At 50.3% G+C, this 12,941-nt stretch overlaps 2 protein-coding genes across 2 annotated transcripts in view; both read left to right on the plus strand.

Moving 5' to 3' along the window:
• The first annotated feature begins 2 nt into the window (after nucleotides 1-2).
• On the plus strand, nucleotides 3-10,218 carry LOC311366738 (uncharacterized protein). Its single transcript, XM_084485531.1, has 11 exons — nucleotides 3-76; nucleotides 237-439; nucleotides 844-957; nucleotides 1,162-1,279; nucleotides 1,402-4,302; nucleotides 6,146-6,348; nucleotides 6,587-6,688; nucleotides 6,821-6,916; nucleotides 7,172-7,282; nucleotides 7,493-7,616; nucleotides 7,777-10,218. The coding sequence occupies exons 1-11, from the start codon at nucleotides 46-48 to the stop codon at nucleotides 9,789-9,791; spliced, it is 6,018 nt and encodes a 2,005-aa protein (XP_084341657.1). The 5' UTR covers nucleotides 3-45; the 3' UTR covers nucleotides 9,792-10,218.
• A 473-nt stretch (nucleotides 10,219-10,691) lies between these two features.
• LOC311366673 (uncharacterized protein) overlaps nucleotides 10,692-12,941 on the plus strand; it is a 7,743-nt gene continuing 5,493 nt past the window's right edge. The window contains exons 1-2 of the mRNA XM_084485471.1: nucleotides 10,692-10,820; nucleotides 12,773-12,836. Of these exons, the coding sequence (XP_084341597.1) occupies nucleotides 12,774-12,836 (63 nt within the window). The 5' untranslated portion in view covers nucleotides 10,692-10,820; nucleotide 12,773. The remainder of the gene's footprint in view (nucleotides 10,821-12,772; nucleotides 12,837-12,941) is intronic.

The raw sequence follows: 12,941 nt of genomic DNA on the forward strand, positions 1-12,941 counted from the left end.
CCTTGCTCTGTTCAAACTAATGTGAGCGTAACGCATTTGTGGCTGATGTTGTCGAACAGAATGGATAAACACATCGGTGAGTTCAATGCACAAACACAATCCGTTCCCTGTATTTTCCCCTCATCGAAGCTCCTCTGGCGACATGTGTGTGTGTGTGTGTGTGCACTTGACAGAATTAATAATTGTGTCCCAAATTTGGTCATTGCAACTCAACAGCTTCCTGTGTTTACCTCCAGGTCCCCCTCTCCCCTTCTCCTCTCTGCGCCTCCTGCTCTCCCCTGTCCGGCTGCTGTCCGGGGCCGTCTGGCACACGGTCCGACATCACGTGGTGTCGGATTATGGGATGCTTGAGGAGTTTGTTTCCATGGTCACAGACGTTGTTCCTGAGCTGCTCTCCGCTGAGCAGAAGACCAAGCTCCTGCTGGGGCTGCGCGCAGGGGTGAGGCGTGGGTGTAGTGCACGTTTAGGGGTGAGGGGGGATATAAACACAGGTGAAAAGGAGTGATGTCTTGTTCCTCAAGGACGAGATGTACCCACTCTGGGCTTCTGGGTCGGTTCACTGCAGGACGTTTCCTGAACTAAGTTGTGCAAATTCAACAATAAATACTCAACATAAAGGTTTAGTGTAAGCATTGATAATCAAATAAAATCTCTTGAGCTTTAATACATTATTTTGAATCTGGAGGTTAATTTAAAGATTAACTTGGTTACTTGGAATTTCTATAACCAACTGAAAAATCCTAGAAAATGTCGGAAAATCGTATCCTACACACTATGACTATGTAATATAATAATATTTCTAATGGCGTGAATGATCAAAGTTTGCATTTCCTCTCCCATCAGAACGGTTTCCCTGAAGAGTTTGGCTCCGTCTATGACGAGGAGGCCCTGGTCAACTTAACGTGGCAATTTCTGTCCAGACTGGAAGAGCTTTTCCCTCTGCATACCATCCAGCAGGTCCGCCAATGCAACATTTTGATTGACAGTTGAACTTGATTATCATTATTTTGTTTCATATAGACCTCTGAAGAATAAGTCCCGCCTCCGAGGCTCCTGTTATTTTTCCCATAGACATTTGACCGAGGGAACCGGAGCCTCGGAGGCGGGACTTATTCTTTAGAGGTCTGGTTGGTTTCATATTGACCATGTCAATTCTTCTAGGTCTCCCTCATGCTCGCCGACATTCCCTCTGCTCTCGAAGAGTGTCTGAAGTCAGTCTCGCACCCTGGCGAGCTCCGAACTCTTCTTGTTTGTCAGAAAGAACTTCTGGATAAGGATGGTAAGCCATTGTTATGAAGGCAATCTGAAAGCTCACTATTTTATTGGACTAGGCTTTTCTTCCAATTCTTCCATTACTTCGCCCTCATCACGTGACCACATTGTAACTCAATCTATTTTCAGGTTGTCCCCTTGATGGTGAACTTGAAACTTCAGCTCCGCACCTCTGTGCCGGGGAGGAGATCAAGGCAGAGATGGGGCATCAGGCCCATCCTCTGCCTGACGTTCACGCATGCGGTTCACAGATAGAAGCACCGCATGCAAGCACTGTTGCAGTTGCAATGTCGGAGGACACGGAGACGGCCGCTGAGGAGGAGGCCGTGGCGGGGACGAGCAGTCAGGAATTGGCGGATGTTTTTGACAAGGACTGCCAGGTCCTGTTGAAAAGGCTGGAAGACGTTCCCTCTGTGCAGCGCCGACCTGTGAGGTCAAACAGAGGGCTGAAGATGAAAAGGATTTTGTTACAAGAGAAGACCGCCAGGAGGAAAATGACGTCCAAACAAGTCCCGCCCAGAACACAAACGTTAGCCGAACCCGAGGCCAGCGCACAGAGCTCCGTCGACCCGTTCCCTTCCGTGACTTACACCGTCGTGGCTGAGGACGACACTGACTCCGTGCACTCGCTCGATGACCCCTCTTACGTGGCGCCGGTCGGAAGTTCCAGCGAGGAGGATTATCTGTCCGACGGTTCAAACGCGCACACGGAGCCGGCGTCCCCCAAGGAACGCAAGAAACCTTCGGTCGCCCCCCGCAAAAAGCCGGACACGCTCAAAAGCCGCCCTTCTGCGGCAAATTCAACCTCGGCGTATAAAGGCCTTTGTTTAATTTGCAACAACCATGTGCAGATGGACATGAAGGAGCACATGAAAGCCCATTTTCCCGACGGTGTCTTAACCTGTCCGCGGTGCAGCACGGTGTTCAAGAACATGCAAGCCTTGAGGCTACATTTTAAAAGGGTTTGCTTCGAACAGCTGCAGATAAAGTCGGACAAGGTCGGCCTGGCGCTCCATCAGTGCGAAGAATGTGAAAGGTCGTTTAGATACAAAGTACAGTTGAACAAGCACAAACTCGGCCACAACCAGCTCTTCTGCGAGGTGTGCGAGCGAGTCGTGCGGGACGTCGACGCCTTGGCGCGACACAGGGTGTCTCACACGCCTTTTCAGTGCACCCTCTGCGAGAAGAACTTCCGAATCTTTAAGCATTTGTCCAGTCACTGCAATAACGTACACCAGCTGACCACGCCCTACAATTGCCACCACTGTCCCAGGGTTTTCTCACAGTTCCACATTTTCATCGGACACGAGTGGCAACACACGGGCCAGCTCCCCTTCCAGTGCACCCACTGCTCCATGAGGTTCAAACACGATGCAGACCTGGCGATCCACCTACGGGTGCACACGCACGAGAAACCCTACCTGTGCGGGGACTGCGGCAAGGGCTTTGCTTGCAACTCTAACCGGACACGGCACCGAAAGTTGGTTCACAGCGATTCCCGGAAAGTGCGCTCGTCCTCCCAGGGGACCAAAGAGAGCGCACGTCAGAAGAAACGCCAGAGGAAGCACCTCCTCCCTCCGTGCAAGTACTGTGGAACGGCGTTGCACAGCAGCAGGCTCTGTCCAGAGATGTCGCTATCTGGCAATGAGTCGAGTCTCCCGTGCCCGAGTGAAACGGCAGCTAAGGACAGAGCACATATTGAAAAAGATAACGGCGATTCAGTCAGCTCGCTCCAGGACCCATCTCAAGTAGCGCCAAGCCAAGACAACTTTTTGTCCAGTAACTCGACTGATCTTCCCTCTGTTGGCCTAACTGATCACGAGGATGGTTCTGTGGCGTTGAAACCGCCACAAAGGAAACGTCCTGCTAAAAATAAGACCAATTCCTTAACACAAAGAGGCCTGTGTTTCATTTGCAAGAACGTGCAGCAGGATACTAAGGAACACATGAAAATCCATTTCCCTGACGGCGTGCTAACCTGTCCGCGATGTGGCACATTGTTCAAGACCGTGGCGGCCTTGAGGCTGCACTTTAAGAGGATTTGCGTTGAGCAGCTGCAGATAGAGCCGGGCGAGGCCCGAGTTGGTCAGGGTGTGTTTAAGTGTGACGAATGTGTAAAGTCTTACAGGTACAAGTTATCATTAGACGGGCATAAGCGCACCCACGACCAGCTCTACTGTGAGGTGTGCAGGAGAGTCTTACGAGACGCCGAGACCCTGGCACGGCACAAGGTGTCCCACACGCCTTATCATTGCACCCTTTGTGAGAAAGACTTTGGGATTTTTAAGCAGTTGTCCAGGCACTACGACAGCTCTCACAAGCTGTGCAAACCCTACAAATGCCACCACTGTCCCAAAGCCTTCTCCAAGCTGCACACCTTCATTCGACACGAGTGGCACCACACAGGGCAACTCCCCTTCCAGTGCTCCCACTGCGCCATGAAGTTCAAACAGGACTCGGAACTGGTGGTGCACCTACGGGTGCACACTCACGAGAGGCCTTACCTGTGCGACGACTGTGGCAAGACCTTCTCCAGCAACTCCAACCTGCGACGCCACATCCGGTTCTGCCACAGCGAGTCGCGGGAGATGCGGCGCTTCACGTGCGCCCAATGCAGCAAGACCTTCAAGGAGAAGGGCGCCCTGCAGAAGCATGAGCAGCGCATACACCAGAACCTGAAGAAGCCGCGGCACCCGTGCACCTACTGCGGGAAGATGTTCTCCCAGTCCGGGATGGCGAGGCATAAGATGATCCACACGGGGGAGAAGCCCTTGAAGTGCAAAGCTCCGGATTGCGACCAGCGCTTCCGGTCGCCGTCCGAGGTGAAGACTCACGTGCTGCAGCATCACACGGCGGATCGGCCGTTTGAGTGCGGCACCTGCGGGAAGGGGTTCATACGCGCCTCGATCCTCAACGACCACATGAAGATCCACTCGGGGGAGAGGAACCACGTCTGTTTGGTCTGTGGCAAAGCGTTTCTTAAGCCCTACAGCCTGACGAGACACATACAGCTAGTGCACACACCCGAGTAACCCGGGACTTCTAGTTCTTCTTGTACTTGATGAGGAATAAAAAGTTAAAAGCTTTATTCGTTCCCGGTGGCAGAATGATTACTTTAATAATTACTTACCTGAGCATGTATCCGCAAGCTGATGATATAAGGAAAAAAGTTATCTTCAAATAAATTTAGTATGAACTGTGGTCTGGTGTAGGGCTGCTCGATTTTTTGAAAAAATGAGAATCACGATTTTTTTTGGTCAAGATTGAAATGATTCTTTTTGAGTTTGAAAATAAAATGCATTTAACTTGTCTTGAACTTCAGAATCCAAAATTATTATTATTATTATTATTTTTTTTTTTCAAAAGAATCATTCCAACTCGATTTTATTAATTTGGAGCTCGTTTGACCCAAGAATCAAAATCGTGATCAAAATTCGATTAATTGCACAGCCCTAGTCTGATGTCACTAAGGTTACCTGCTCCTCCAAACACAAGGAGGTGGGGTGGTACTGTTGAAAGCTGGTTGATTGTGTGGTTTATGGATAATGATGATGACGCTCCATGTTGCCATGCAGAATATCTCCCTGAGGGTGTGGGAGATGGCTGGTTGCACATTGTGATGACTCAATGTGCAACAGGTGTGCAGCCTCACCTAGCCCCAGAGTCCAATCAGTGTGACTCGGGCCAGCTGAGGCTGCTTAAATCAGCCATCATCCACACACACACACACACTCTCAACAAGTGTCTTCTAAATGACTAAATAGAAATGAGAAATGATTCTCACCTAAGGTATTTTTAAGTCAGTATGGAGTTATGTAAGCTACATATTTAAAAAATATAAGTGATCAATTGTATGTAATCTGGCATTGTTTTATTTGAAATAAATATTTCATGCAGAAATTTGTTTTGGACTGTATTATACATTAGGGTACTACATATGGAAGCTCTACAGTAGTACAAATAGGAATGCTAACACAGATTAAGGAAAAAACATTCAGACGATTCTGCCTTAATTAGGAGATTTCATAAATATCAACATTTTCTTATGCAAATTAGCAGGCAAATTTAGTTTTTATTATGCACCTCTAAAAAATGTATTTACACATTGAGAATACCTTATTATTAACTATTCAATATTATATACGTCACGTTTATGTGATAGACAAAGTCATTAGTCACAAACACCGAAATTCTTCGGTGGGAACTAATCCAACGTTACCTTGTTTCCCGGGTCAACAATAGCGGACGGACCAGCCGCCTGGGACAGCTCTTCCTGTGACAACATCAAAATCGCCCCTCCGGAATTATTATTGAGCTATCATTGCACAATTTATATTCGCTTATTGCAATGTAATATCTGGGGCCACACACAATGGAAGAATATAGCTCTGAAGTGAATGGTGAGTAAGGAAGTACGCGCCGTGAACCGAGCAGATGAATGTGTTGTAATGCGACTGCGGGCAGCAGACAAACTTCATTAACCGGGCTCTGACTTTAATCTGACTTGATTCTCACTTTAAAATGTACTAGACGGTGTTCGAGGTGCGATGCGTGTGTCTCCATAGCTCACAACGGGTGGTTTCCGTATGATTTAACACGTTTATGTTTTGAATACATGCGTTCTTATTACATGGCATGAATCCAGTGTGTTATGACGTGAGGTGAAGTTCTCTGTGGCGGGTCATCACAGTCTGGAACAAAGAGACTAACGTGTGAAGTTCCTACATGTTCACATGTAAAGTTCACCCATATTCACATGTAAAAGTTCATCCATGGTTAAAGGTAAAGTTCCTCCATGTTCACCCCCCCACATGTTAACCTTATGTTCATCTCATTTCGTATATATGTCGCGTCCGTCTTGTGTCCCCCCCAGGTCCGTCTCTCTCCCTCTCCTGTCTGCGTCTGCTGGTTCCGCCCATCCGACTGATCTCGGCGGCCGTCTGGCAGACGGTGAAGCAGAGAGCCGTGCTGGATTATGGGATGCTGGAGGAGTTTGTTTACATGGTCACTGACATCGTTCCCCATCTTCTGAAGGCGAGACAGAGGGCGGAGCTGATCTTTGGCCTCAGAGCCCGGGTGAGGAACATGTGTTAGGCTTTTTGTGTCTTGAACTTTATTTTTTTTTCAATTATGTAAACGATTGATGATGAGGATTAACTGTTACCGCTTATTTGCACACAAAGGACTAAGTCGAAATGACTTGCACCTGGACAAAAGCCAAGGCCGTGTGGTTGATAATGCTCATTTCGACCCGTTGTAGAAATCATTTTTGCAGAAGTTTTAATGATTGTATGTTCTTCCCCTCTGATCGCAGCTGATTCTGGAGCTTTGTCGATCGGAGGAAACTTCAGACTCTAAGATCATTCAACCACATCTAGACCGGATGCAGCATCTGCTGTCCATGTGGGACGTAGAGGTGAGCCTTTATCGATGTCTTCGTGAATTGAAAGTATTAATAGATTTATTTTGTTGTTGTTTTTGTTGTTGTTATGAGGCGCCGTACCCGGCTACACTTCAGTGACACCTTCTTAATCCTGTGTTATCGTAGGTTCATAATGCGGGTGTGGAAATCTCCGATTCCCACTTCCTGGGTCTTGTCCACAGTCTCCTCAGAGATCCCGGGGAGAGAGATAGGTTTTTCAAGGTCAGTGTTGATAAGCGTGTTAACTGTAGATTAACATTAGCATTATCAACATTTCTTCTTAACATGCGCTTTTGTAAGTAAAAACCTGTAAATGAATGAGATTCTTATTGTTATTTTTTAATAATAATAGAATTGAACCTTTTTGGGTTGTCTCTGGTTGGTCACAAATTGATGTCTGTGAAGTTGCCAATACTGGTATTTCATCTCTTTTCTCATCACATTTCTTTGCTTTTTTTATTAATTTATTGGTCTCAGGATGTTTTCCCAGAGGAATTTGGCCCGATGTATGACAAAGCGATACAAACACTGATGTGGCAGTTCCTATCCAGACTGGAGGAACTGCTTCCGGTCCAAACAGTACAACAGGTAGGCTGGTGACAATCTCAACGCAACACAAGCAGAAGGGCATAAGCATTTAGAATTGAGTCAAAACAGTCAGTTGTATTTATGAATTTCATCAAATAAGTTCTCAAGGATCTAGGAAATAAGCTTGATATCACATACTGGACCCCATTCTAAAGGTTGTCACAGATATCTTTCAACACAAAGAGAACTCACTCTTGTTCTCCTTCTAAGGTTGCGTCCCTGCTCGCTGACTCTTCATCGGTTCTTCAGGACAGCATGGAGTCTGTGTTTCATCTGCAGGAGCTCAAGCCATTGCTGGAAAGCCAAAAAGATCTCAATATGTTGGAGGACAACGGTGAGTGTTCACAAAGGCCTGTCATTGATGACTGAAGTTACAGGAAGTTACAGGACTAGAAGGGCTGACCTTGTGTGTGTGTGTATGTGTGACACGTATACAATTGTATACACACACACACACACAAACCTGTAACAATGTCCCCCCACTGCGACTCCAGACTCCTCCACCGACACGTGCATCCTGCCCGCCCTGTTCCTCCCCCCCGTGGAGCGCGTGACGGTCGCCGGCGAGCTGACGGCGACGATGGCCGAGGGGACCCTGGTCTACACGGTGGACGCCGGCCTCGGGGTGGTGGGGGTGGCGGTGGTGGAGACGGAGACGGAGACGGAGGTGGCAGCCGGGGCGAACATCTACATCGGGCCGAGCGGGAACGAGGTGGCGCCGGCGGACGGAGAGCAATGGTTCGCTCTGGGCGCGGAGGAGACGGCGATGGGGGCGGCGGACGAGGACGCGCCCGGCCTCGGAGCAGCAGCGGCGGCGGCGGCGGTCCCGGAAGAGGTCAGGGAGGAGATGGAGGCGGAGTCAGAGGAGCAGCGGCGGCGGCAGGAAGTCGAAAGGGAGGCAGAAGCCCGTGCCGACGTCGAACTCGGCCCGTGTTTCAAGTCGTCCAAGCTGGAGTGCTTCGTGGTGCTGCAGCGGCTCAACTCCACGGGGGGGTCGCCATCGCGGCCCGTGCGGCGCAACCGCGGCCTCAAGATGAAGATGTACCTGGAGGAGAGGCGGAAGGGCGGCCAAACGCCGGCGGAAAGCGGCGCCGTCGATAAAACCGACCACCTGCCACCGCCGCCGCCGCCACCGCAACGCGCCGCCAATGGGCCCGCCGAGAAGTCAGTCTTTTATTGCACGTCCTGCAAGAAAGAGTACCGGAGAGCCGGGTCGCTGCTCCGGCACAAGTGTCCGAACCGGAGTCCCTCCAAGGACGGGCAGAGCGCGGTGGCGTTGAAGGAAGAGGACGAGGAAGCCACCACCACGCCGCCTGCCGCCGCCGCCGCCGCCACCGGCGGCGAAAACCTGCAGCGGCCGCCGCCGGAGGAGCAGGCCCCCCTCAGCCCCCCCGGGGACGGCCAGGCGGGCGTGTTCTCCTGCCCCCACTGCAGCGGCGAGTTCAAGTGCAAGCAGACGTTCCGCTTCCACCTGAGGAACATCTGCTACAGCGGGCAGCAGGTGGACCCCGAGGGGCCCGACGGCGGCGGTGGCGTTGGTGGCGGCGGCGGCAACGGCGCCGCCAAGCGCTGCTTCCCGTGCGACGAGTGCGGCAAGGCCTTCCGCTACCGCTCGACGCTGGACTCGCACAGGCACACGCACCACCCGCTGTACTGCGACGTGTGCGCCAAGCTGGTGCGGGACGCCGAGGCGCTGGCCATGCACAAGCTGGCGCACACGCCCTTCCAGTGCAACCTGTGCGCCGAGCACTTCCGCGTGTTCAAGGAGCTGCACAAGCACTGCGTGGACGCGCACAGCCCGCGCGCGCCCTACGACTGCGCGCACTGCGGCGCCGCGTGCGGCAGCCTGAAGCGGCTGATCCGCCACGAGTGGAAGCACACGGGCCACCAGCCCTTCCAGTGCCCGCACTGCCCCAAGCGCTTCCGCTCCTACTCGGACCTGCAGGAGCACCAGAAGAAGCACACCAAGGCCTACCCGTACCTGTGCTGGGAGTGCGGCAAGAAGTTCCGGCACAACGTCACGCTGACGCGCCACGTGCAGCGCGAGCACCGGCCCAGCCCGGGCCCCCAGGAGAAGGCGCGGCCGCCGTCGGGCTTCGTGTGCACGCACTGCAGCAAGAGCTTCACGGCGCGCCGCTGCCTCATGCGCCACGTGGACTTCTACCACATGGGGCTGGGCCACCCGTGCCCGCACTGCGGCAAGGGGTTCTCGGGGAAGGACGCGCTGGTGCGCCACATGCTGATCCACACGGGCGAGAAGCCGTACAAGTGCGACGACTGCGACAAGTGCTTCCGCTCGGCGTCGGAGCGCAAGGTGCACAGCCGCTACCACACGGGGGAGAGGCCGTTCAAGTGCAAGGTGTGCGAGAAGGGCTTTGTGCAGTCGTGCTTCCTGACGCTGCACATGCGCACGCACACGGGCGAGCGGCCGTACGCGTGCGCCGCCTGCCCCAAGGCCTTCTCCAGCCTGCACGGCCTGAAGAGACACAAGAGGCTGGTGCACGCGTAGGGCCGCGCGGGGGCCAAGTGACGACGGACGTCTGGCGGTCCGTCTGGCGGTCCGTCTGGCGGTCCGTCTGGCGAGAGGGGAGCAGAGGTCCGGTGCTATTAGAGGCTTTGCGTTGTTTTGCGTTGGAAGGAGGCGGCCGAACCACTCACTGCAAATGTTGCTTTGTTATAAGTTTGAGAGAGTTCTAGAAATGTTAGGTTCTACGAATGAACTATAGGGACGAACTGAGGAGATGAGCTTTTGTAATCAAAGATTTGAATAAATGAATTTGAGTCAAGTCCGTTTTTTTATTTCAAGGGTGTTTCCTAATTGGATGTCGTTTTCTGGAGAGAAAAAAAAAATGGTATTAGTTATTCCCATTAATCAGAAATGATGATGCTTTGGCAGTAAAAATAAAATGGGTTGAGCCATATTGTTCCGTTATATTAAAGGCTGAGCCTGAAATGTATATTTTGGTATTAAATAAACATATGAGAAACATACCAGTATCGATTTATGAAATAATTATGTAAACCCTTCACAATAATATAATAAATAAATAAATATATATATATATATATATATATATATAATTTAAAATATATATAATAAATATTATTTATAATATATAATGTATACATCTAATTTAGGTTGTATGTGTTACTGCAATAGATTTCAAATCAATTGAAAAATAATAAGTATTTCTAATTGGTGAAGATCCAATCCACCTCGCCGTTACTTTCAGTTGCGGGTGCGCGTTTCCAACTTTGAATATGCTAATGAGTCCTCCGTGACTCCGCCCACCTCGCAGAACGCCACCGCTGCCTGCCGGAGGTTCTCCCGACCCGCGGAGGAGAGACGGACGGAGCCGAGCTGCGGACATCACTCGATTTGACGCAGTAGAAGTGGCAAAAGCTGCGTGTCCTCCTCCGACCCACAGTGATGCTGAACGGGGGAGTTGTGGGCGGCAGCGGTTCGGCACTAAAGCAGTGAAAGCTGAAAGCTGAAACAACATTCGGTTTGTTACATAAGGGACACCTTTACACAAAGGTAAGCTCATATTTTCCACTGTTTTTGGAGACTACTGTATTGGTTTTATGGACTCCGTTGTGTGTTTTGTATTTATTTGAGGGTAGGCTGCACACTGTCCTTTAGAGCGCTAATGGATCAATGCATTCATATTCAATGATAGGATACTGCGTCCACTCTGTGATTCGTCATCTGCGACTACTTTCACTGACTCACACCTTGCTCCAGTCCCAATGCAGCGTTTGCATTAATTAACACTTAAAACGTCAGACCATTCAAACTAAATGACAGATTTCCTAACGTTGCGTCTGCGCTTTGCTTTGCTGCAGCACTTTTTGTTTTTTTTGTTGTCACTTGCAGGCGGAGGTTGTGGGACTCACGAGTTATAGAAACGCACTACCAGTCCCCGTGTGCAGCTAATCCCGGATCTCCTCTAATCTCTTCAAAGTACTACTTTGCACACACGTGTGAGTAGCCTTTGTTTGGCCTCGAGTTTATCCTCAGTTAGCTTTCACTGAAAAAGAAAAAACTTATTTTGACAGCGTTCAATGTCCTTGGCATATTGCGTTTTTTGTTACTATATATATTACTGATTGATGCATCGGGGGTGTCGTCACAATAAGCGGTGTATTCCGCTAATTATTTCTTAGCGGGAATCAATATATTGATTGTAGCCTGTAACTTCTTAATTTAGTATTTTATTTTTGTATCTGCTTCAGTCAGTCGTTGCGGTAAAACGGCCCCCATCTTTTATCTGCGTGCTTCAGTGTTCGTTACCTTCCAAGTTCTCCTCCTCCGTCACCTCCAACGTCTCCATGACAACATCAGACCCGTTCTCTGCATTAACGTTTAGGAGCAGGCGGGGGAGGGGGGGGGGGGGGTGCTGCTGAGTCTACAGAAATGTTACACACACACACACACACACACACACACACACACACACACACATACACACACACAATGTAGCTTTGTGACTCACTGGAAGCGCTTTAAAAAAAAAAGTGTTAACTTCCAGGCTCCGGTCAGATCGCCCCCGGAGCTCGTCAGCTTTTAGGGTGACCGTGCACTTTCAGACTCTGCGTCTCCGTCGTCGGACCCACCGGCCCGCCGGGACTGTATGGAGGAAGCCTATAACGAGTTCTGCAGTTCCGTCGGGCGCAAGCCTTCCTGCCGTGATCACGTCTTAAAACGTCCCTCCCTCCATCTCTCCCTTCGTCCTCTCTCGCTCAAACTCCTAGTTGTGATTTGACTTTTTACCCGGCACGCACCCAAGTCGTAACCACGCACACACACACACACACACATGCACATGCACGCGCACGCACAAACGCACGCATGCACGGCCACACACACGAGCGCGCACACTCACACACGCACACACACACCCCCCTGCCCTTAAATGTGGTCTAATAAATCAAGTGCTTTGTGCCCTCTCATCACTTTGGACTGCAGGAGGCCGGTGTCCACTCAGCTGCAGCGCTACAGCTCACACACACACACACACACACACACACACACACACACACACACACACACACACACACACACACGGTGCCAGCAGCACACAGAGCCTGGTACTGGAGTACTATAGTCAGCCCCTCTTTATCTGCATCTTTATATCTCTCTCTATCTTTCTATTTCTCACTCTATCTTTCTGTTTCTCTCTCTTTCTCTCTCTCTCTCTCTGTCATTCGCTGTCTCTGTCTCTCTCCTTCTCTCGCTCTCTCTCTCTCTCTCTCTCTCTCTGAAGAGTAATTATTTCTTGTCAAACGTTTTGTTTAATGTAAGCGTGTTCAAGGGAAGACACACTACCAAGATCATCATCTTCAAAGACACAATGTGTGTACCTGATCCTTTATAGGGAAACGTTCAAGTCGTTGGCAGAGACATCAAAAGATTAAATTAGATAACATGATCCCTCTCTCTCTCTCTCTCTCTCTCTCTCTCTCTCTCTCTCTCTCTCATGCTGACAGCATGATGAAGGACTGCCTGCAGTTCCTCGTTGAACCCGCTAAAAAGCTGAAGATCCGGCTCAAGGTACCGTCGTAAACGGAGTACACACACACACACACACACACACACACACACACACACGGTGTATAAATCGGTTTCATCGTGACCAAGCCACAATCAAACTTCTCC

The sequence above is a fragment of the Micromesistius poutassou genome (genome assembly GCF_964030765.1).
Source record: "Micromesistius poutassou genome assembly, chromosome: 21".
Lineage (NCBI taxonomy): Eukaryota > Metazoa > Chordata > Actinopteri > Gadiformes > Gadidae > Micromesistius > Micromesistius poutassou.